The sequence below is a fragment of the Gorilla gorilla genome, chromosome 5 (assembly GCF_029281585.2).
Source record: "Gorilla gorilla gorilla isolate KB3781 chromosome 5, NHGRI_mGorGor1-v2.1_pri, whole genome shotgun sequence".
Classification (NCBI taxonomy): Eukaryota; Metazoa; Chordata; class Mammalia; order Primates; family Hominidae; genus Gorilla; species Gorilla gorilla.
Window position 1 is genome coordinate 74,990,495 of NC_073229.2, and position 23,619 is coordinate 75,014,113.

General features: G+C 39.2%; 2 protein-coding genes across 4 annotated transcripts in view; one reads left to right on the forward strand and one right to left on the reverse strand.

The window, feature by feature from the left end:
* Positions 1–22,796, reverse strand: part of RAB23 (RAB23, member RAS oncogene family) — a 34,067-nt gene extending 11,271 nt beyond the window's left edge. Inside the window, exons 1-4 of one of the 3 annotated variants that reach the window (XM_055391882.2) lie at positions 22,682–22,796; positions 22,451–22,533; positions 10,116–10,335; positions 7,505–7,590 (exon numbers count right to left, since the gene is read on the reverse strand). In XM_055391882.2, the coding sequence (XP_055247857.1) occupies positions 7,505–7,590; positions 10,116–10,270 (241 nt within the window). In that variant the 5' untranslated portion in view covers positions 10,271–10,335; positions 22,451–22,533; positions 22,682–22,796. Of the gene's footprint in view, positions 1–7,504; positions 7,591–10,115; positions 10,336–21,602; positions 22,302–22,450; positions 22,534–22,681 lie in introns of those variants that run through there. The other 2 variants (XM_031011800.3, XM_055391879.2) reach the window with 2 other exon arrangements.
* The window catches only part of PRIM2 (DNA primase subunit 2), a 424,713-nt gene continuing 422,495 nt past the window's right edge, over positions 21,402–23,619 (forward strand). Inside the window, exon 1 of the mRNA XM_063707683.1 lies at positions 21,402–21,594. The gene's annotated coding sequence lies outside the window, so the exon portion shown is untranslated. The remainder of the gene's footprint in view (positions 21,595–23,619) is intronic.

Genomic DNA, 23,619 nt, shown 5'->3' on the forward strand with positions numbered 1-23,619 from the left:
CATTATTTGCAGAATTTAGAAAGCAAATGGCTGATCCTGCTGCACAACTCTGAACTCCCTCAAGCACTTCAATAATTTTTTTTTTTTTTTTTAATATGAGATGGGGGTTGGAAAGAAAAAGGATCTGTAAAGAATTTCTTGGCCGGGTGCAGCGGCTCATGCCTGTAATCCCAGCACTTTGGGAGGCTGAGGTGGGTGGATCACAAGGTCAGGAATTCAAAACAAGCCTGGCCAACATAGTGAAACCTTGTCTCTACTAAAAATACAAAAATTAGCTGGGTGTGGTGGTGGGCACCTGTAGTCCCAGCTACTTGGGAGGCTGAGGCAGGAGAATCGCTTGAACCCGGGAGGAGCAGGTTGCAATGAGCTGAGACCATGCCATCGCACTCTAGCTTGGGTGACAGAGTGAGACTCCGTCTCAAAAAAAAAAAAAAAAAAAAGAATTTTTTTAGAGGAAGTACTGTACTCCAAACCCTTTTTCCTGCAAAAAGGTGCAGTAGGATGGATGAGGGTGCTATCACCACCTCCTTCATCTCAAATCTTAAAGAATGGATGCTGACAAGACCAATTTAGGAAGCTGTTACATATTTCCAGCAACTGGCGGACATTAGGGACTAGTGATGCCTTGATTCGAGCCTGAGAAAAATACAATGGGTGAGAGTGAGAGTGAAAAATCAAAACCAGCAGACAAAAAGCAGACAGCTATATTGGGAAGGAACTGTGCCTCCCCCAATGGCAGGGCAAAGAATGCACATGAATTTCATAGGGGCAGAGATGAACCACATCTAAGAGATACCAGTAATGGGGCTCTGAACATGCTAAACTAAAATATGGCACCTTGACGTACTGAATATTTTAAGCTGAAGGGATCTGAGAAAACAGCAGAAGCAGGAGAGTCACTTTGATCTCCCCCAGCCCCTTCTCCTCTGAAGCAGGTCATAAAATTCAGGAAGGATTTTCTTGTTTTTTTTTTTTTTTTTTTTTTTTGAGATGGAGTCTTGCTCTGTCGCCCAGGCTGGAGTGCAGTGGCATGATCTTGGCTCACGGCAGCCTCTGCCTCCCGGATTCAAGCAATTTTCCTGCCTCAGCCTGAGTAGCTGAGATTACAGCTGCCCACCACCATGCCCAACTGATTTTTCTATACTTTTAGCAGAGATGGGGTTTTGCCATGTTGGCCAGGCTGGTCTTGAACTCCTGACCTCAGGTGATCCGCCCATCTTGGCCTCCCAAAGGAAGGATTTTCTGACCCTCACCTGAAGGAGGTCATAAGCCCCTCAGGTGAGAGGTGACCTCCATATACCCAGAGGAAAGGAGAATCCTCATTTCTGAAGAGAGAGGGACACCAAAAGGAATCTGAATGAACCTCTGCTGATGAATCTTGCTAAGTTTCCTCCAGTTTACTGCTCTTAGCTCATATTTGTCCTATCACATTCTTCAACAACTTTGCACTCTTCCTCAAACCTGGTATAAAAACGTTCAGGTTTAACTATTTGGGCTTTCATTTCCTTATGAAGGTTTCTTTGTCACATAAAACCTATATTAAATAAATTCATAAGTTTCTCTCTTGTTAATCTGTCTTTTTTTAGAGACCCAATCAAGGACCAAAAAGAGTAGAAGGAAAAAGATATTTTTCCTCTCCTACAAACCAAAGTCACAGTAAAAAACTGTAACAAAAATCTATTTCATGTCGTCTGTATCTTTCTGTACTAACTAAAATCACTGGTTCCTACTGCCTGGAGTCAACTTTCTAAAAAGCTTTAGAGAAATCACTTGGGATCCCAGAGGCTTCCTAATCTGTGCTCTGTTGTAACCTATTTACAAGAAGGTCTTGTTTCAACATCTCTCACTATACAATTAAGCCAGCATTCCAAGTCCATAATAATACCTTTGAGCAATGGCTTTGATATAATGGGTCTTTTAAATGAATTATAATAAAATTGTTCTTTTTAAAATTTTAATTTGTTGATTTTTATGCATCATTAATAACACATTTCTAGGATTTAAATCAGCAAGTCATAACTATATACGGCATAGTGTTTCTACCACTACATTTGTATCTTAATTCATTCTTTCTAGCCCTTACCTTCTTACTTTTATTTCTATTTAATTTCATCACTATCTAAATCTGTACTAGCAGCAGATATTGTCTGATTGCCTAGGTGGCATCTCTCCCTAAAAACACCTTTCCCCCACTGTATAGTAGCCATATGGTTTAGGTAGACTAAACCTATTCTCTGCTGGAGGTGGGAGTTGGGGTGGTGGCAAGGAGCACAATGTGATCCAAGTCAATTAATCACATTCCTCTCATTATTGCAATCAGGTCAAGGGTGGTCTAATCAGAGAAAAGCTCAGGACATCTGAACCACTGCTGTGGGAAGTAACCCTCTCTCCCCAAGGATGTAAACAAAGCATGTGGCTGTCATTGCTCCTGGTGATAATCTTGCAACCCAAAGGGAAATCAACATGAGGAGGTACCGGTACCACACAGGGAGGAGACAAAGCCAGGAGAATCAGTAAGGTTATAGGCTGAACAAACAACTAAAAGGGATGCTATTTCCAGACTTTTCTATCAAATCAGTAAGTCTCTGTAGTTTTAAGCCAGTACGAAATTCCTTTTATTTGGCAGCAACCAAAAGCATTCTAATGGAACCCCAAAGAGGTTTCCCAAAGGGAAAACATAAAATAATGTTCAATATACTGTTTTTCAATTTTATGTATAATTGCTGTTTCTTTAATTCATATTGTATTGTGATAAATGTTTACTTTTACCATTTAGAAAAAGAAGAAGCTGAAACTGAGGACCTATCTCAGTATCTCACCCTCTTTGCCATTTTAATACAGTCAGCTAAAAAGTTAAATTACTAAGATAGGCTGTTCTTTTTTTTTTTTTTTTTTGAGACAGAGTCTTGCTCTGTCACCCAGGCTGGAGTGCAGTGGCATGATCTCGGCTCACTGCAGCCTCTGCCTCCTGGGTTCAAGCTATTCTCATGCCTCAGCCTCTCCAGTACTGAGATTACAGGTGTGCGCCACCACACCTGGCTAATTTTTGTATTTTTAGTAGAGACGTGGTTTCACCATACTGGCCAGGCTGGTCTCGAACTCCTGACCTCAGGTGACCTGCCGGCCGCAGCCTCCCAAAGTGCTGGGATTACAGGCGTGAGCCACTGCGCCCAGCCAGTTTTGCCTTTTTAAATTATAGAAACATAATGTCAAATATATTCTCTAAAAATAATCCTATTGGTTAAAAAGTAATAACTGCCACATCAAACTGTCAAAAGCTTAAAAAGGATTAGGCCAGCCTGTTTCCTCAAAAAAAAGAACAGACATTTCATGCAGAGAATTTAGAAGACCAAGTTCACTAGATAAAAATAAAATAATGAAAATCTCAAGTAATCCTACTTCTTTCTGGTGTTTCCACATAGGTTTTATGTTTATTTTTTTCCTGAGTGTGTGGGGAAGGTAGTGGTAATAACCCCATTAAAAAATACAAATAACTTTTACTCAAGAATAAAACTGTACATTTAGGACCTGTTAATCAATACTGTCAAGGCTGAAGAAATGCATAATTTGATACAAATATCATCTACTTGAATGACAGAGGGGTAGAAAAAACAATACCACCTACTCCAAGAACGGCTTGGGGTAGTAAAAACATAATTCTCAACCTTAGACCATGATACAGGTGCTCAGGATCCAAACTGGTAGCCACAGAGAATAACCAAAGCCACTGTGGACGGGAAGCCTTAAAGTACACAGTAAATAGAGTGGTAAGTAGTGGTGGCAAGAAACCAAAATATGTTTTAGAGCAGGCAGTGGAAGTCAAGTTTCCTTGGTACCAATTTAGAAAGGCAACTTCTTTGGTCATTTGTATGTTAGTACAATTATGAAACCTTAGTTGTCATTATTACAATAAATCCTACATTTTCAAAAGTGAAAAAAATAAGCTATATATTCAAAAGTTACATGAATTCACCCAATTTCTCAAGTATATCGATTTTATATAACTGGTATAAGTTTGTAAATAAGCAAGCTACTTCAATAAAATCAGTGGTAAATCCTGTCTAAAAGAAGAAATTATGTGTTTATATGATACTGTACCTAAAAGTTCATTAACACTGTCACTTGGAACTTTCATATATATATATAGATTTCTTCAAGAGACATATACTGGTATACTGCTATTCAGTATATCTATTCTATTTTCAAGTACTGCTTCTCTGATAATCCAGGACACACAAACATAGGTTCCCTTTCAAGTTGGGTAAAGTGACACATTAAAGAAGACTTCCATGAAGAAGTCAGAAGAATTTCCATTGCATACATAACTATTATTTCAGTTTCATTAAACCTGTATCTTTCAATACAGGATGTTTAAAGAGACTTTGAAAAAATAATTCATAACTGCTTCCATATCATCTGTTCTTTGGGACTGTTTAGTATTCAACTACTAGCATTCTACGTACTAAGATAGAATATATTTTAATTTTTATGATACCAAAGAGTAGATTTAAAAGCAGAAAACAAAAGGAGATTTAAGAAGTAAAAAAGATAATTAGCTTAAAGGAAACTTTTCAGATATATTTCTAAGCAATGTTATTACATGAATATAAATACAAGTTAAGACAAAGAAGCCAGGGCAAGGTTTACTATGCCTATTATATCCCTAGAACAACAGAGACACTTAATACACATTTTCTGAATAAAACTTCAAATCTAGAGAAACAGTCATGGGGGCAACTATAAACAAGGTAGATCCTACTTTCCTGGGGCTTCTAGTTCAGAGAGCAAATACCTTTAAGTGAAATCATTTATAAATATAGATATATGTGTATATATACACATACATATGTGTACATATGTACACAGACATGTTTACATAGATACATACATATATGTATATGTGTATATATACATCTGTTTATAAATGTGTATATATACATATACATATATTTGCATTTATAAATATATATACACTTTGTGTATATATACACATCTATACATATATACACTTTATATACACACATATATACACACTATATTAATTACATATATACATATTACATACATACACATATATTAAGTGTGTGTATATATGTGTGTATGTATGTGTGTGTGTGTGTGTGTGTGTGTATATATATATATAAAATTTCACCCATTACTTAAGGTCAGAGTATAAAGTTATAGCATCTGATAAGTAAAATGAGACTGTGTGATGAATGAGCAGAATTTCACTTTATAAAAAAATTAACCAAAATGATACTGTCTCCTAAGGTCAACTGAATTCACTTGAGCCAACAGGTGCTACGCAATGGGGCTGGGGAGACAAAGACAAAAAACCCTGCCACTCCATAAGCCAGAAGCTAAAGTAACTCATAATCTCTTAGGGAAAATAAATATGCAAATGCTACATAGAGTGATAAATGCAATAAACATACTCAATTAGCTAAAAAAAATTATTAACTGTTCAGGGATGAGGGCCACAGAAAGTTTCACAGAGACTTCTGAGATGTTAAGCCTGAAGGCAGAAGGTCAAGTAAGACAAGAAAGCATTCCAGGCATAGTGTAAAAAGAAAAGAAAAAAATGGGGGATTTCTCAAGGGTGAAGTACAAGTGAGGAATCAGCAGATGACGCTGGACAGACGAGGGGAAACACAGTTGTAAAGTCCTGTGTATATGATGCTGAAGAGTTTTAACCACGAAAGTGATTTGGTAGTGGGAAGGATAAAATGGTTTTCACTGACTATTTTCTCAAAGAAGAGTGAAGCAAAGAAATCAGCAGAGTGGAGAGGAGGAAGGGATTCCCAAGGTTAAGGCAAGAGAAAACACAAAAGAGCTCTTTTGGAAAATGACAGAGACTTGAGTAAAGAACACTGAGAGTGCCTGGCAGCACTATGTACTCATTAAGGTTATGTATGTGATGGTAGCTTCAAAGTTCAGTCTGAATGGTTGTCTGATATTCTCTATATGGTTCAGGTGCTTGGATGCAGATTGGTAGATAGTCAGGTTTAACTGGGTTGGGCATTTTGCTGAGCAAGTATTATGCAGAGAGCGCAGGTCTGGGAGTTAAAGGTCCTTGCAAGCAAATGCTTACAGGACTAGAAAAACTAAGCTGAAGAAGGAAAGAAGTAAAGCCATGTGGAAGGTCATATTTAAAAAGTGGTAGGGTCAATGAACAGAGAAGCTCTCGATGGTTTCAAGACAGCGTCTGGGTATTAAAGTTAGCAAGCCACAAGCCACCAGTAGTGGTCAGGGAGTAGGAGACTATAGAGGTTTAGATTTTGGGGTAATGAAACAATTGTTGGCCTTGAAAACAACAAGGAAATGAGCAACAGGCTGAATTTTCAAAAAGTAATCCAAACAACTGTGGAGAAGAAACTGAGTCAGATGCCACTGTTATCAGAAAGGAGGCATAAAGGAAGTTGATGGACCATAGCAAGCAGGGGGATTAGTGGTGGGTAAAAGTCTCATGACCTGGACTTTCAAGGTGCCGAGGTTTTGGAAGGAGAAAAGAGGAGGAATGGTGTGGAAGCAGCAGTGAGAAACAAGATAACCTCTGCCCAACAGCCTTTAAGTCTTGAAGAATGTGAGTATGCAGGGATATGGGCAAAAAGCCTCCCTTAGAGAAGGCAGCAGAGGAAGTTGTGTCTTTAGAAAACAAGTTTTAATTACAACATGGTGAAAAGTTCAGAAAAGAGGGACATCATAGAAGGGATAATCAGTATATCAGTTGTGCCTTTTTATTTCCCACAGCATCTGCGAAATGCAGAGTATTAAATACCTGTCAATATGAATGATCAATTAATATTTACTTGGCATCAACAGGCTATAATGCTACATGGTATTCCACCAAGCTTTTGTTACTGTGTTCTCTCACTTTAATCACTACTGGCAGTTGAGTTACAGGAACGCTGAAAATGGTGTTTTAAATTCCAAAAGAAAAGGGCAAAATTTTATAAGAAAATGTTAAAGGAAACTTTTAAGTTCCATTTGGAAGTTTAATTTAGCCTTTTAAGAAATTTTAGCCCACATTTTAGAGCTTTAAATTCTTTAGTCATGGTTCCTTCCTTTCACAGGTATCTCATACTTCTCTGAACTCCTACAGCAGTGAAAAGGCTTTACCATGTGACTTCATGTGTCGTAACAAATGCCATCTTATTTGCCAGGGCTTTACTTTTTCATATGTTAGCTTCCACTCTCTGACTATACAGTCATTTTCTTGGGGTCAAAGTAGGCATTTAAGAGTTTCTTAATGATTTGGTCTGGGAATGCCTACATGAGTCATATAATTCTAAGGCAGAGACAAACTGTCTACAGTACCAGGTATTATTTGCTACTATACAAGATCTTTAGAAGAATAATGAACTGGGGTTTTAAAAAATACTTTGAAATTATTTTAACTATTCTTCAAGAGAAGCCCTTATACGGGAAACAAAGAAAGCAAAATTATTTATTTAGCCAAAATAATGTGCCCAAACAAAATAAATAAATAAATCCTGTGTTTTACCTCGATAGTAGGCCTTTGTAATTGCATCAAATTCCTCCTGACCTGCAGTGTCCCATAACATTAGTCTGACATCTTCATCATTAACTCTAAAACAAGAGATGAATTTATTTCATATGTAAAGGAAAATGTTTTTGGTAATATAGCTTTGTGTATATTTTTCATTTTCAAATCCAAAGATATTAAAACTACAAATGCTCCTTGACTTATGATGGGTTGTCCCAATAAACCTACTGGGGGTTACATCCTGGTAAGCCCATTGTAAGCTGAAAATTAGGAGTCAAAAATGCATTTAACACCCCATTAAACCACTGTAAATTCAAAAAACTCATAAGCTGAACTATTATAAATCCTTATGCTCCTCACCTTACGATGGGGCTATGTCTCAAAAAACCCATTCTAAAGTTGAAAAACTGTAAGTCAAACCTTCTCGAGTCAGGGACCACATGTACACTGTCAGTTTCACTCTGAAAAACTCTGAGTACTTTCAGATGTTGATATCATTATCAACAGCGAAAGAGTGAAAAACATTCCCCTAAAGCTACAGCTTCCCACATGATTTGGATTTATCTGCCATGTTTTTTTCTTTGACACAGTCACAGCGTAGTGGTGGTCTAAGATTAACGTTTTGGGAAGGGGAATTTCCTTAGGTCAGTGCCTGTTCTCCTTTCCCGACATCTTTCTAATGGGTTCTGGTGCTTTTGTGATAAAATGAGGAAAAGAATGCAAAAAAGCAATTTACCGCCAGTCACGGTGGCTCACGCCTGTAATCCCAGCAATTTGTGAGGCCAAAGTGGGCGGATCACTTGAGGCCAGGAGTTCAGTACCAGCCTGGCCAACATGGCGAAACCCTGTCTCTACCAAAAATAGAAAAATTAGCTGTGTGTGGTGGCGCATGCCTGTAGTCCCAGCTACCCAGGAGGCTGAGATGGGAGAATCGCTTGAGCCTGGGAGGTGGAGCACCACTGCAGTCCAGCCTGGGAGACAGAGTGAGACTCTGTCTCAAAAAAAAAAAAAAAAAAAAAAAAAAAAAGCGATTTACCTCCCTGGCTCACTGGTTGCCCTTAAACTTAAAATTTACTCTATTTTGTCATATAGTCAATTCTCATTATTCACAGTAGTTATGTTCTATAATGTCAATGTGAACACTGAATTAGCAAATACTGAACCACTGCTCCTAAGGGAAACATAGGGTTAGGTTTTTGAGAACCCCTGGTTACATTTTCATCAACTGATCAGTACATAACCTTGTTTTATGTGTTTCTGTTTAAAGACACCTTACTGATTGATATATATTGTTAATTCATTAACACTGAATTCACGACCAACAGCACTATAACTCGTGCCTGAACAAAGCTTATCTAACATATTTATTTTTTCTGTAAGGCACATCATAGCCTTCCTATACTTAGGAATGCTAGACAGCACTGCAGCACTACACTTAGGAGCCTTCTTAAACAGCAAAATCACCAAGAAAAAGCACAAAATGTAAAAAATGTGGCATTAAACAGAACACAAAAAGGACATGTGTTTACTGTATGAGGTACTGAAACAAGAAAGCAGACTTGTTTGATGACCTCAGCTGGGAAGTGCATGCTGGGCAACTTAAATTTTTTGCTGCTCTATATATGTCCACAAATGACCACAAATGCACTACAAATACTGATTCTGGGGTTACAAATAAATATTACCAAGTGGGTGAATTTGCATATGCAGAACCTATAAACAATAAGGATTGACTGCATACTGAAATATTTATTTGGTTTCAGGTAATAAGTATAAAAAGCAAACATCATCAAGACTTAAAATGCTTGCTCTTAAAATATGTTCTAAGAGAGGAAGCAAATATGGAAATACTTTTAAAAAGAAAGTAATAGAATACAGACTAGAAATTAATCTTTAAAATGATAAAATTATCTTTGATGTTAAAGTTGGGCCAGTAACCAGGTTTGTAATATTTCAAATTACAATTTGAAATACAAACTAAAATGTATTTGGGTAACACATTTTAGTTTGTCTGCTACAATTTAAAATATCCTTAGAAGTTCTCAGGACTAATGACAAAAAATATTACTCTGATGTGCTTTAGAATCCAAATGAATTTCCTAAAGCAGGATTTCCTTTTCATAGGCAAATTTTGTCCTCCCAAATCTGTTTTATCTTATTTCTTTCGAGTAAAGCAAACTATTAATTCTCTAACTTCCATACAGTCTTGCCTAGTTTCAAAAAGAGAACAGACATTCTAATAAAAACGAGCCCATAATATAACTTTCATTCCAAAGAAAACAGCAGTTGGAAATCTCACTGGAGTCAGCATCAGTTTGTGTTTAAGACGTGCCCAAGGTGTCACCAATAAATATAAAACAGCTATGAGACAGAAAAAAACGTGAGGAGAGTAGAAAAAGAAAAAAAAAATGAAAGAAGGGAAGAGATGAAAGAAAAAAAAAAAAGGATAAAGTTACATATGTCATGAAAACCACCATCACTGTCGCATGAGCATTGCCCCTAGTTCCCACACCTCGAAATCCACTGCAATCAGTTAACTATTACTCCAATGAGTCTTGGCTATAGTTCACAAATGAAAGCCAAAGGAATAAAATGGCCAAGTACTTACTGAATTTGTCGCTCCAAAAAATCAACTCCAATGGTTTTCTTGTAGTCTTTTGTAAAAATGCCTTTGCAATATCGCTGAATCATACTTGATTTTCCAACTGCTCCATTCCCTACAACCACCATCTTTATGGCGACTTCCATATCTTCCTCCAACATTTTTGGAGCTGAAATGGTTTCTGTACCAACTCTAATTCCAGGAGATCAGATCTTCCCTCTCAAATCTGTGGTTTAAAATGAAATTATTTTTTCATAACACAAAAATGTACAAAATAAACTAATTGTTTTATCAAGAAATTATCACACTGCATTGCAAGGATGTGTTTTCATAACTGAGGTCCCTCCCACTCTCTTTAGATAATGTAAACTCTTTGAAAGGTACAGCAATAACAATTCATTTTTGAATGAATCCTCATCAATAGCGCAATGCATGACATTCATATATCAATAAATACCTAGATCTACTTTCATAGAGATGATGACTAGGGTCATTAGATTTGATGCCTGATTATTTAAAGGTGCCACTTACTAGTTCTGTGCTCTTAGTGAACACGTTGCTTAACTTCTTCAGGCTTCTGTTTCCTGGCAATAATATCCATCTCATACGGTTATTGATCAATGATACACGTAAAGCACTTAGCATAGTGAAAGTTATGCATTCAGAATTTAGTTAAGCATTCCTGATCCAAAAATCTGAAGTCTGAAATGCGGCAAAATCTGAAATTTTTTAAGCACTGACATGATGCCATAAGGGAAAAATTCCATACCTGACATGTGATAGGTCACAGTCAAAACAGTCAAAACTTTGTTTCATGTACAAAAATACTGAAAGTACTGTATAAAATTACTTTGAGGCTATGTGTATAAGGCATGTATGAAACATAAATGAATTTCCTGTTTAGACTTGGGTCCTGTCCCCAAGACATCTCATTATGTACATGCAAATAGGGCAGGTGTGGTGGCTCATGCCTATAATCCCAGCATTTTGGAAGGCTGAGGCAAGAGGATCGCTTGAAGCCAGGAGTTTGAGACTAGCCTGGGCAACATATAGAGACCCAGTCGCCACTAAAAAAAATAAAATAAAATAAATTAGCCGAGTGTAGTGGTGCATGCCTGTAGTCCCAGCTACACAGGAGGCTGAGGTGGGAGGATCCCTTGAGCCCAGGGGTCTGAAGCTGCAGTGAGCTACGGTCACGCCACTGTACTCCAGCCTAGGTGATAGAACAAGACGCTGTCTCTAAAAAAATTAAAATAAAATTAAAAAAAATTGTAAATCCTCCATAGTGTATCACCAAATAGGCAACAAATTTAAAATCTGTGGAAATTGCTTTTCAACCTCACAGGTAATAATGTCCCTAAAAAAGCACCCCAAAGAAGGTTTTGTATAATAGTGTACGACCATGTGTCAGCATTGGACTCTTAGTTATAATGATACAGTGTTTGGTTTACAATGAATCCTGTACAAATAAATATCTTACACCACACATTCTTGATTTAGTTTTAAACCTTTATAGTTACACATACAGTGAAAGCAACAGAATGGGCACTTTGCATTTTAAGAATGAAAAGAACAGAAAGTCAATTTCTTCATGTTTCTTCTTAAAATTACTAGTTAGGCTACTGCCCCTTTAGCTATTATATTTCAACTACTTTAACTGAAAATCCATCTATACAACCACTACACCAAGGGAGTCCAAAATGTGAACATTCCTTTCTTTGTCCCTAATAGTCTCAGCAATTGTCTCTGGTACTTTACAAACCTGAGTGATCATAAGAATCACCTAAAAGTACTTGTTAAAGTACGGTTCTGGGTCTCTGCCTCAGACATAATTTATCAGAAATTTCACAGGAGGCCTTGTTTATAAAACAAACACAAAAGGTGCTGCTTAGCTCTCCCTTCATGAGCTGCTAGCTGGCAGTCTCTGCTACCTCACCTTCAGGATCCACTGCACTGTCCACTCCTGTTGAGGCCGCATTCTCCCCGGGTAAAGACTAAACAGGCAGTGCCACTTGAGTTGGGACAATTCTGCACAACATGGATCCTCTTTGGTCTGGGGCTCTCCATCAGACTAGCTGAGATTTTTTCAGAAATGCACTGCAGTCTGGGGCTCTTTCCACCCCATCTTTCTTTATCCTTTCACAAGTATAAAAAACTAGCATTGCAGCCTCTTTATCCTTCTCAGGCATTTTCCCCAATAAATCTCTTGCACTTTTAGTTCCATCTTGATACTTGCTTCCTGGAGAACTCAAATGGATATACATCCCAAGTGATTTTACAATCAGGTAAATGTCAAAGCCAATATCCTATGCTAGTGATTCTCAATTTTGGCTATACACTGGGATCGTCTAGATAACTTTTAAAAAATACTTGGCTGGGGGCAGTGGCTCACACCTGTAATCCCAGTGCTTTGGGAGGCTGAGGCAGGAGGATTGCTTGAGGCCAGGGGTTCAAGACCAGCCTGGGCACCATGTGAGTCCCTGTCTCTACCAAAAAAAAAAAAAAAAAAATTGGCCAGGCATGGTGGCGTGAGCCTGTAGTCCCAGCTACTCGGGAAGCTAAGGCGGGAGGATTGTTTGAGCCCAGGAGTTCAAGGCCGCAGTGAGCTATGACTGTACCAGTGCACTTCAGCTTGGGTGACAGAGCGAGGCCCTGTCTAAAAAACAAACAAACAAACAAAAAACCTGATGCCTGATGCCTGCAACTTGTCCTCTGAGTATACGATCAGATGGTCTAAGGCATTAGACCAACCATTTTGGCACCAGGGACTTGCTTTGGTGGAAGACAACTTCCACAGATGGGAGGTTGGTGGGGGGCAGTGGAGGGACGGTTTGGGGATAAAACTGTTCTACCTCAAATCATCAGGCATTAGTTAGATTCTCATAAGGATATAAGGAGTGCTGCAACCTAGATCCCTCACATGTGCAGTTCTCAATAAGAGTTTGGGCTCCTATGAGAATCTAATGCTGCTGCTGATTTGACAGGAGGCGGAGCTCAGGCGGTAATGCTCGCAGCCACTCACCTCCTGCTGTGTGGCCCAGTTCCTAACAGGCCACAGAATGGTACCAGTCCACGGCCTGGGGGTTGGGGACCCCTGGTCTAGGGTACAATCTGGACATCAAGTATCATCATCCTATTACCCTACACAAGATGTAGTCTTTAGGACACAGGGTCAAATATAAAATTCTGACCAGGATCTGACCCTTGTTCATCCAGCTGTATCTCTCACTGGTTCAGTTCCTAGAAAGCAACTTCCTTTCTCTACCTAAACAATTCTTCACCCAAGAAGACTGTTATGTTCAAAAAAAGGCAACAACAAAAATCTTATCACATTTTATCCTTTTAAAGATATATACTTCAGACACTTTTGCTTCTGAAATGATACACATTTTTCCCTATTCCTTCCTCTAAGTATAACTAAAAATTCTGGATACTATATATAAACAAACATTAGACATTGAAAAGTAGAAAGGTACCACAGGACACAAACCATAACATGGTAATGAGTTTTCCTTGAGTTCTTTTTACCTCATATAACCCAGACTGGATTATAGAGAAGCTAGTAACCAGGAAATATCACCACCAACAACAAAAAAAACATAAAAGCCTACTCTCTTGAGTCAAAGGACCAGGAACGGGGCAGCCTAGCAAGCAGAAAGATAGAAAACACCTATACCCTTGTGAGGGCTATATTGATGCACCCCAACTCCCTCTATGGGATGGTGTCAGAAAAGACCAACTGGGGAGGACTGGGGAGGACTTGCATCCTCACTGGGGAGAAATGAAGGCACCCCCCACCGCTGCCCAACCACCACCAAGGCATCCCTAGAGACCATGTGGGAGCCTGAACTCCCACCCCATCCACCAATTCAGTCATCCCTACCCCTTTTCACCTCTACTTTTTTGCTGGGGTGGTGTCAGATGAAGCCTACTAGAAAGTCAGGACTTACACTATCTCTCACAGGTAATAAGGCCATCTACTGACTCTCTGCAGTGTCAGTGGGTCAGCCTCTTCCCAGCAAGGGTGGTATCAGTGCCCCCCAGTAGAGAGTCATCATGACCAGTAGTAAGAGGAGCTCTTCCCATTCTCAGTTTCTTTCTTTTTTTTTAGACAGTGTCTCATTCTACATTCCAGGCTGGAGTGCAGTGGGGTGAACACAGCTCACTGCAGCCTCAACTTCCTGGGCTCAAGCAATCATCCCACCTCAGCTGGGACTACAGGTGCACACCACCACGCCTGGCTAGTTTTTGCATTTTTTTGTAGAGACAGGGTTTTGTCATTTTGGCCGGGCTGGTCTCAAACTCCTGGGCTCAAGTGATCCGCCTGCCTTGGCCTCCCAAAGTGCTGAGATTACAGGCACGAGCCACCGCGCCCAGCCCACTCTTTCAATGGAAGACAAGCAGGAAACCTGGAGTTTTATCCTCACCTGGTAGTAAAGAGGTAGTGCCCCACCCTTCCTGTTTTTGGAGCACATCAAAGGAAGAGAATCAAGCTAAAGGAGAATGTAATGAGACCAGAGAATCACAACATAACACTCCCAGTGTCCTGATTTCATCGAAAATCACTCAGCACACCAAGAACCAGGAAAATCTTAAATGCAAAAGACAATCAATAGACACTAGCAATGAGATGACAGACATTAGATTCATGTAATAAGGATTTTAAAAATAAAAAGTTAACTGGCAGTCAATGAGCAATTATGGATATACTTAAACGAATGTAAAAAATAAAGAGTCTCAAAAATAAACAGAAGATATAAAGAAGTACCAAATGGAAAGTAGAACTGAAAATTATAATAACCATAATTTAAAAAACTAAATGATACGTTCAACGGCAGAATAGAGAGGACGGAGGAAAGAATTAGTGAACTTGAACATACAATCTGAGCCACGCAAACAGGCTGAAATAAAGGACAGAGCCTTCAAGACCTGTGGAACTAAACCACAAAAAAATCAGATATTTCTGTCATTGGAGTTCCAGGAGGAGAGGAGAAAGAAGATAGAGCTAAAAACGGACTTGAAGAAATAATGACTGAAAATTTCCCAAATATGGAAAAAGACAAAGCTACAGATTCAAGAAGCTGAGTAAATCCCAAACAGGATAAACCAGTCAAAATCTAGACCTAAACAAATCAAAGTCAAACTTCTGAAAACTAAAGACAAAACATTTTGAAAGCAGCCAGAGAAAAAGGATGGGGAAAAGTAATTTGAATGACAGTGAATTTCTCCTCAGAAACCATGGAGGCCAGAAGGAAGTGGCACATCATTTTTTGAGTGTTGAAAGAAAAGAACTGTCAACTCAAAATTATATATCCAACAAAAATATCCTCTAGGAATGATAAGGAAATCAAGGTAATCTCTGATGAGGGAAAACTAAGAGCATTTGTTGACAGCAGACCAATGCAAAAGAACAGCTAATGGAAGTTCTCAGTGGAAAAGAAATAATTTTTTAAAAGAAGAACTTGGAGTATCAGAACAAAAGAAAGAACATGGTAAGAGCAAAAATATTGTTAAATACAACAGACTTCCCTTCTCTTGAGTGTTCTAAACTATGTTTGATAGTTGAAAAAAAAATTATAAAACTGTCCAATGTGGTGTTCAATATATGTAGGGAAAATATTTAAGACAATTACAAATGGGGAAGGATAAAGGACTATAAAGGGAGGTACGGGTTCCACACTTCACTTGAATTTATAAAATATTGACTGCAATGATAAATTACGGTGATAAATCACATATACAGTCATGCACCACATAACAACATTTCGGTCAATGATGGATTGCATATATAACAGTGGTCCTTTAAAATTACAATGCCATATGTTTACTATGCCTTTTCTATGTTTAAATATGTTTAGATACACAAATATTTACCAATGTGTTACAAGTACCTACAGTATTCAATACAGTAACAGTGTACAGGTTTGTGGCTTAGGAGCAATAAGCTCTAATAGCATACAGCCTAGATGTGTAGTAGGCTATACCATCTAGGTCTGTGTAAGTACATTTTAGTATGTTCACACAATGACAAAACCATAATGTGCATCCCCATCGTTAAGCAATGCATGACTATATATATAATGTAATACCAAGAACAACCACTAAAACAATAATACAAGCAGGTACTCTCAAAAACACACAGATAAATCAAAATGGAATTCTAAAAACACAATAAAATCAGAATTTAATTGATATTTATAGAACTGTCTATACAACAGCACAATATACCTCCTTTCAAGTACCCAGATAGAACATATTCTGGGCCATAAAACAAACATCAACATGTCACAGGGCAAACCCCAAAACTGGAGTTCAGCCCAGGAGGCCACATGGGTTTTTGGCTTTGTGCAGAAGGAATTCAAGGGTGAGCCGACAGAGTGACGTGAAAGCAAGTTTATTAAGAAAGTAAAGGAATAAAAGAGTGGCTGCTCCATAGACAGAGCGGCCCTGAGGGCTGGTGGTTGGTTATTTTTATGGTTTTTTTTTTATTATATGCTATACAAGGGGTGGATTATTCTTGACTTTTCTGGGAAAGGGATGGGGGAATTCCCAGAACTGAGGGTTCCTCCCTGTTTCAGACGATACAAGGTAACTTCCAGACCTTGCCGCGGCATTTATAAATTGTCACAGTGCTGATGGCAGTAACCTTTAGTATGCTAATGTATTATAATTAGCATATAATGAGCAGTGAGGACAACCAGAGGTCACTTGCATGACCATCTTGGTTCTGGCCAGCTTCTTTACTGCATCCTGTTTTGTCAGTGGGGATCTTTTAAGACCTGTATCTTGTGGAACCAGATCTACTGACCTCCTGTCTCAAACACACTTAAAATAATGGAAATCATACAGAATGTGTTCACTGATCACAATGGAATCAAACTAGAAATCAATAACAGAAAGATAAAACGGGGAAATCTCCAGACAGAAACTAAAAGCACACACTTTTCAAACAATCCAAGATTCAAAGTAGTAGTTACAAGTAAAAAAAAAAAAAAAACAAAATTAAATGAAAGTGAAAATACATGTGAAACTTTGTGGGGCACAGCTAAATTAGTGCTGAAATGGGAAAATATAATTTATTTTATTGTTATTATTTTTGAGACAAAGTCTCACTCAGTAGTCCAGGCTGGAGTGCAGTGGCCTGATCTCGCTCGGCTCACCGCAACCTCCCCCTCCCAGGTTCAAACAATCCTGCCTCAGCCTCCCGAGTAGGTGGGACTACACGCATGCATCACCATGCTGGGCTAATTTTTGTATTTTTAGTAGAGACAGGACTTCACCATGTTGGCCAGGCAGTTCTCTAACTCCTGGCTCAAGTGATCCACCCGCCGTGGCCTCCCAAAGTGCTGGGACTACAGGTGTGAGCCACCGTGCCCAGCCTAAGATACGAAAATTTAGAGCGCTAAATGCTTACCTTAGAAAAGGAAAAAAGTTTCAACTCAATAATCTAAGCACTCACCTCAAGAACTAGAAGAAGAGCAAAATAAACCCAAAGCAAGCAAAAAAAGGAAGATACTAAAAAAGAACAGAAATCAATGAAATTGCAAGCAGAAAAACTGATGAAACAAAAAGCTGGCTTTTTGAGAAGATCAATAAATTTAACAAAACTTTAGTGAGACTAACACAAAAAAGAGAGAGGACACAAATACCTAATACCGGGAATAAAATAGGGGATAGCAACATAGACTCTGCAGACTCAAAAGGATAACGTAACAACCCTACACACATAAATGTGACAACCCAGACAAAATGAACCAAATTTTTGAAAAGTATAAATGACCATAATTCACCCAATATAATATAGGTCCATTTGAATACCCCTATAACTATGAAGGAAATTGAATTTGTAATGTAAAAACTCAGAAAGAAATCTACAGGATCAGGCAGTTTCACTGAAGAATCCTACTAAACATTTAAAAAATTAACACCAGTGTACACAATCTCCTCCAGAATAGAGACAAGGAAACACTTCCCAACTCTTTTTATGAAGCCAGCATTATCTTGATACCACAAAAAGACACTACAAAAAAGAAAATTAGACAAACTCTTCTGAACAAAGATGTAAAAATCTTCAACAAAGTATTAATAAATTGAATTCAGCAATATTTAAAAAACAATACACTGCAGCCAAGTGGACTTTATTCTGGGAATGCAAGGCTAGTTAAATACTCAAAAAACAATCAATGTAATCCACCATATTAATAAGCTCAAGGAAAAAAACAACATAATATCAATTGATGCAGAAGAAATATTGACAAAATTCAACATTTGTGAGAAAACTCTGAGCAAACTAGAAATAGAATGGGACTTCTTCAACCTGGTAAAAGGCATCTATAGGCCGAGCACAGTGGCACATGTCTGTAATCCCAGCACTTTGGGAGGCCAAGTCAGGCTGATCACTGAGGTCAGGAGTTCGAGACCAGCCTGGACAACATGGTGAAACTGCGTCTCTACCAAAAATACAAAAAATTAACTGGGTGTGGGGTTGCTCGCCTGTAATCCCAGCTACTCAGGAGACAGAGGCACAAGAATTGCTTGAACCCGGGAGGCAGAGGTTGCAGTGAGCTCAGATCGTCTGCCACTGCACTCCAGCCTGGGTGACAGAGTGAGATTCTGTCTCCAAAAAAAAAAAGAAAGAAAAAAAAAGCATCTATAACATAAAACAATTCTGGAAGACAGATTGCTTTCCCCTCACATTGGGAACAAGGTAAGGATATATATTCTCACTACTCCTATTCATCATACATGAAGTTCTAGTCATTGTAATAGGAAACAAAAATAAAACACAGATTGGGAAAAAATTAAAACTTTCTCTATTCACAAATGACATGATTATCTCTGTAGAAAAACCCATGGAATCCACCAAAAATTCAAAAACCAAACCCTGAACTAATGAGTTTAGCAGTCAGAGGACATATATGTACAACACACAAAATTCAATTGTATTTCTGTGTACAAACAATGTACAATTTGAAACCAGTATTTTTTAGAATGAGATTCACAATAGCTCCAAAAACATTAAATACTTAGGTATAAATGTAACAAAACATGTACACAATCTGTATGCTGCAAACTACAAAACACTAAACAAATCAAAGACCTAAATAAATGGAAAGACATATCATGTTCATAGGTTGGGAGACTCAACAAAGTAAACAGCAATTCTCCCTAAATTGATCTATGGGTGTAACACAATTTCAATCAAAGCACCAGCCAAATTTTTCTGTATCCACAAGCTGATTCTAAACTTTATACACAAAGGTAAAAGAATCAGAATAGCTAAAACAATTTTGAAAAAGAATAAAACTGGAGGAAATTATACTACCTGGTTTTAAGACATTATAATGCTAAATTAACAAAGTGTAATCTGGCAAAGGGAAAGCTAAGTAAATCAGTGGAACAAAACAGGCCCAAAATAGACCCTCACAAATAAAGACAATTGATGTTTAACAAAGGTGCAAAAGCAATTCAATGGAAAGAAGACAGTCTTTTCAACAAATAGTGATGGAACAACTGGACATCCATATGCAAAAAAGTAAACCTTCATACCTTATACAATTAACTCAAATGGATCACAGATCTAAATGGAACACTTTTATAAAACAATTTTTAGAAGGAGAAAATCTTGACCTGTTAGGCAGAGTTTTTAGACATGACACCAGATGACCCATAAAAGGAAAAACTGATACTGGACTTCACCAAAATTAAAAACATTGCTGTCTGACAGACACTGTTAGAATGAAAAGAAAGACAGACTGGAAGAAAATACCTGAAAAACACGTATCTAACATATAATTTGTATCCAAAACATATAAAGAACCTTCAAAACTCAACGTAAGAAAACAGCCCAATTTAAAAATGGGCAAGAGACTTTGCCAGATACCTCACCAACGACTCCATGTGGCAAATGAACACATGAAAACATGTACATCTTTAGCCATTAGTTAAAGGCACATTAAAACCACAAGGAGATACCACTACACACCTATTAGAATGGCTAAATTTAAAAAAACTGACACTACCAAATGCTGGGAGTATGTGGAGCAACTAGAACTCTCACATGTTGCTTGTGGGAATGCAAAATGACACAGATACTCCAGAAAACAGTTTAACAGTTTTTTAAAAGTTAAACATACATTTACCATATGACCCTGCAATCCACTCCTAGCAATACCCTAGAGAAATGAAAACATGTCCATGCAAAAACCTGTACATGGTATTTATAGCAGATCGATTCATAATCACAGAAAACTGAAAACAACCTCAATGTCCTTCCATGGGCAGATGTTGAAACAGACTGTGGCATATCCACATAATAAAATAGTACTCAGCAATAAAAAAATAAATTATCCATACATGAAACAACTTGGAGAAATCTTAAAGGCATTATGCTGAGTGAAAAAAAGCTAATATCGAAAGATTACCAACTGTTATGATTTCATTTCTAGAAAAGATTAGTAACTGCCAGGGGTAAGGAGTATGATATAAAGGGATCACATTAGGTTTTTTTTTCTGTGGCGGGGGGAGCGATAGATTTGTTCTACATCCTTATTGTAGTGGTGGTTACATGAGTCTAAAATTCGCAGAACTGTACATCGAAAAAAATCAATTTTACCATACACTTTTTAAAATAATAAATTAATTTCCTTAAATTAAATTTAAAGAAAAAAGCCAAATTAAATTTTAACAGGCAGTCGGACTCTTGCTTTTCAGAAACTATAGATTTAAAGCACTAGATCAAAACAATTACGTTCCTAGAAATAAGCATAATTCTGAGTACAATTAAAAACCTCGACAATAATACTTTATATAAATACCCTTTCCCCAAAACTTTTAACATTTTGCTAATGCGGTCTAATAAATTAGAGAAGCAAAGGGTGAGTTAACTCACTAATCAAAAGGTTGTTTTCTCATAACAGCCTTTATTTAAGTAGAAGTACAGGTTATATTTGTAAAAATACTGAAAAACTTCTTAGGGTCAATGAAATTACCTAGATGTTAGGAGATACATAAAAACCTAGAGAAGTTAACAGCCCTTTTCAGACCCTACTGCCACTTCACTAGCTCCTGATAATGAAGTTCTTACTCTCACACGCTCTCAGGTTCTTACTCCTGGGAACTGCCGATGGCTCCTCGGATCTCCGAGTAAAGTTAATTCTGTAGCAACCAGTGTCAATGGAACAGGACAATTTGGCTCATTCATATTCCAGCACTCTATGAACAAGAAACTAGGGAAGGGTGGGGTCGCGGGTAAAGAGTGGTCGCACTGCAGGGAGGAGTCTAAATGCCAGGGTGGAGCTGAGGACTTTCTTCGCCATCAAACCTAACCTGAGCACTTCACGCCCTTACTGGTGTCTGGCCCAGCCCGGGTCGCCCCTTCCCCATTCGGGACTTGGGGCAGGCAAAAAGCCGAACGTTCGGCCAGACTGGGGACGCAGCGCCGCCCTCGCTCCACCCCTCTTTCCCGCCTACCAGGCAATTCCAGGTACCCACCGCTGGGAGCTGGGAGGGGGCGCCGGGCTGGCGCTGCCGCCCACCTTCTCTAGCTGGAAGTTGGGATCGGTGCTCAGGGAGGGGAGAGCCGGCGCTCGGCGGTCCGAACCGGGGGATGGGGGAGCCGGGCCTGGAGGCCCCTGCCCTCGATACCCCTGCCCACTTCGGAGAGTAAGGCACAACCCGGGACCCAGGGGAGAAGCTGACTCTTCCCCAGTGGAGCCGGAAGAACCCCCAGCCCCTGGAGAGGGCGAGTGAGTGCAGCGCCGCTGCACCGCAGCGCTAGCCGCTACTCACCGTCTCCCACCGGCCGCGGACCCGCCGCCCGGCGCCACCGGCTCCTCCTGGTCGCGGCGCAACCGCTGCCGCCGCTGCCTCCTCCCGACGCGCCAGCTCTCCCTGCGGGGCCGAGCGGCTAGTTCGCACCCTCTTTCGATCTCTTAAGAATAATTATGATTTTTAAACGAACTTTATTAGTAGCCAGGGCTCAGACTGAGTGGCTCAGCAGCAGCTCCCCCGGGGGTAGTGGGGCGCGGGAGTCTCGACTCCCCTCATCTGTGGACCCGCCGCGCTGCGGAGCATGCGCCGTGCTTCGTCTGCGCATGCTCTGTGCGGACCCGCGGCCCTGCCCCGCCCCTGTTCTGGCGGGTGGCTGGCTGCGGCTCAGCTTTCCAGGCGCCTCCAAGGGAGCCCGGGAGGGCAGTGGGGAGATCAGAGGCGAGCAGGATCTCCTAGATCGTGAACTCTAGAAAAGAGAAATCGGCCAATGACGGTCCGCATGAGTTTCGCCTACAGAGTTATCACACTTCCAGAGTCCTCAAAGGGCTTGCCCCGCTTCGGACACCTACCTTATTTTCTTGACCAGATGACATCTTAAGTGGCCAAGTGAGCAAAAAAATGTCGAGCAAAGTCGAAAACGCACTCACACAGCCTGCAGGACAAAATAGAAGCCTGAGATGGTTAATTATTCAGAGAAGCGAACCAAAAACGAAACGGTTCCGCAAAAGCAATCTCAACTTTGCTTCAGTTGTTTTTATATTTCAGAATAAAATAGAATAGAAAAAAAAGATGGAAAATACCAAGTGCTGGCCAGGATGTAGAGTAACTGCATTCTTCTACTCTGCTGCTGGAATGTAAACTGGAACAACTCCTTTGAAAAACAGTTTGGGACTGTCTGCAAAATGTGCATACCCTATGGCCCCGCAGTTCCACGCCTCCATATAGAGCAAAGAGAAACGAATACTTAGGGTGCACGGACAGGCAGGTATCAGAATGTTCGTAGCTGCATTTATTGTAATAATTCCTTAATGAGAATAACCCAAAAGACCATCAACAATAGAATAAATGAATGAAATTACACAGAGTTCATATAATGAAACACTATACAGCAACGCAAAAAAGCATCTGCAATTACGGGCAATAACGTGAATCAACTGCGGAAACCTAACTCCCAGCATAAAAAGACAACAAAAGTACACATGGCATAAGTCCGTTTCTATAAACTACAAAAACAGAAGAACTAAGAGGCTCAAAGTTAGCATAATGGTGACCTTGGTGGGCAGGGGATAGTGACTGGAAGGAGTTAGCGACTAGACGAGGGGCTTCCAGTTAGCAACTGGAAGAGGGGCTTCCTTCTAGTGAGGTTCTCTCCGTTGATTTTGGCGCTAGTTATAAATGCGTGTCCATTTGTGAAAATTCAAGCTGTACTCTTATGCACATTTTTCTGTATGTGAATTATACTTCACACTTAATAATTTTAAAAATTAGTGGAGATTATTTTACCTATAATAGCAATAGTATTTGTAAGAAATTTAATATCAAGCAGCTAACAGATTTATCTCTAGGATTTGGTTGGCAGTATCTCTTAAACTTGAGTAACGTACTGATGCCCTTTCTGAGAAAAGAAAAGAAAAAACAATTAAAAAGTTGGCAAATGACTTGAATAGACATTTCTCCAAAGAAGGTATACAAATGGCCGATGAGCACATGAAAAGAGACTCAAGGTCACTAATCATGA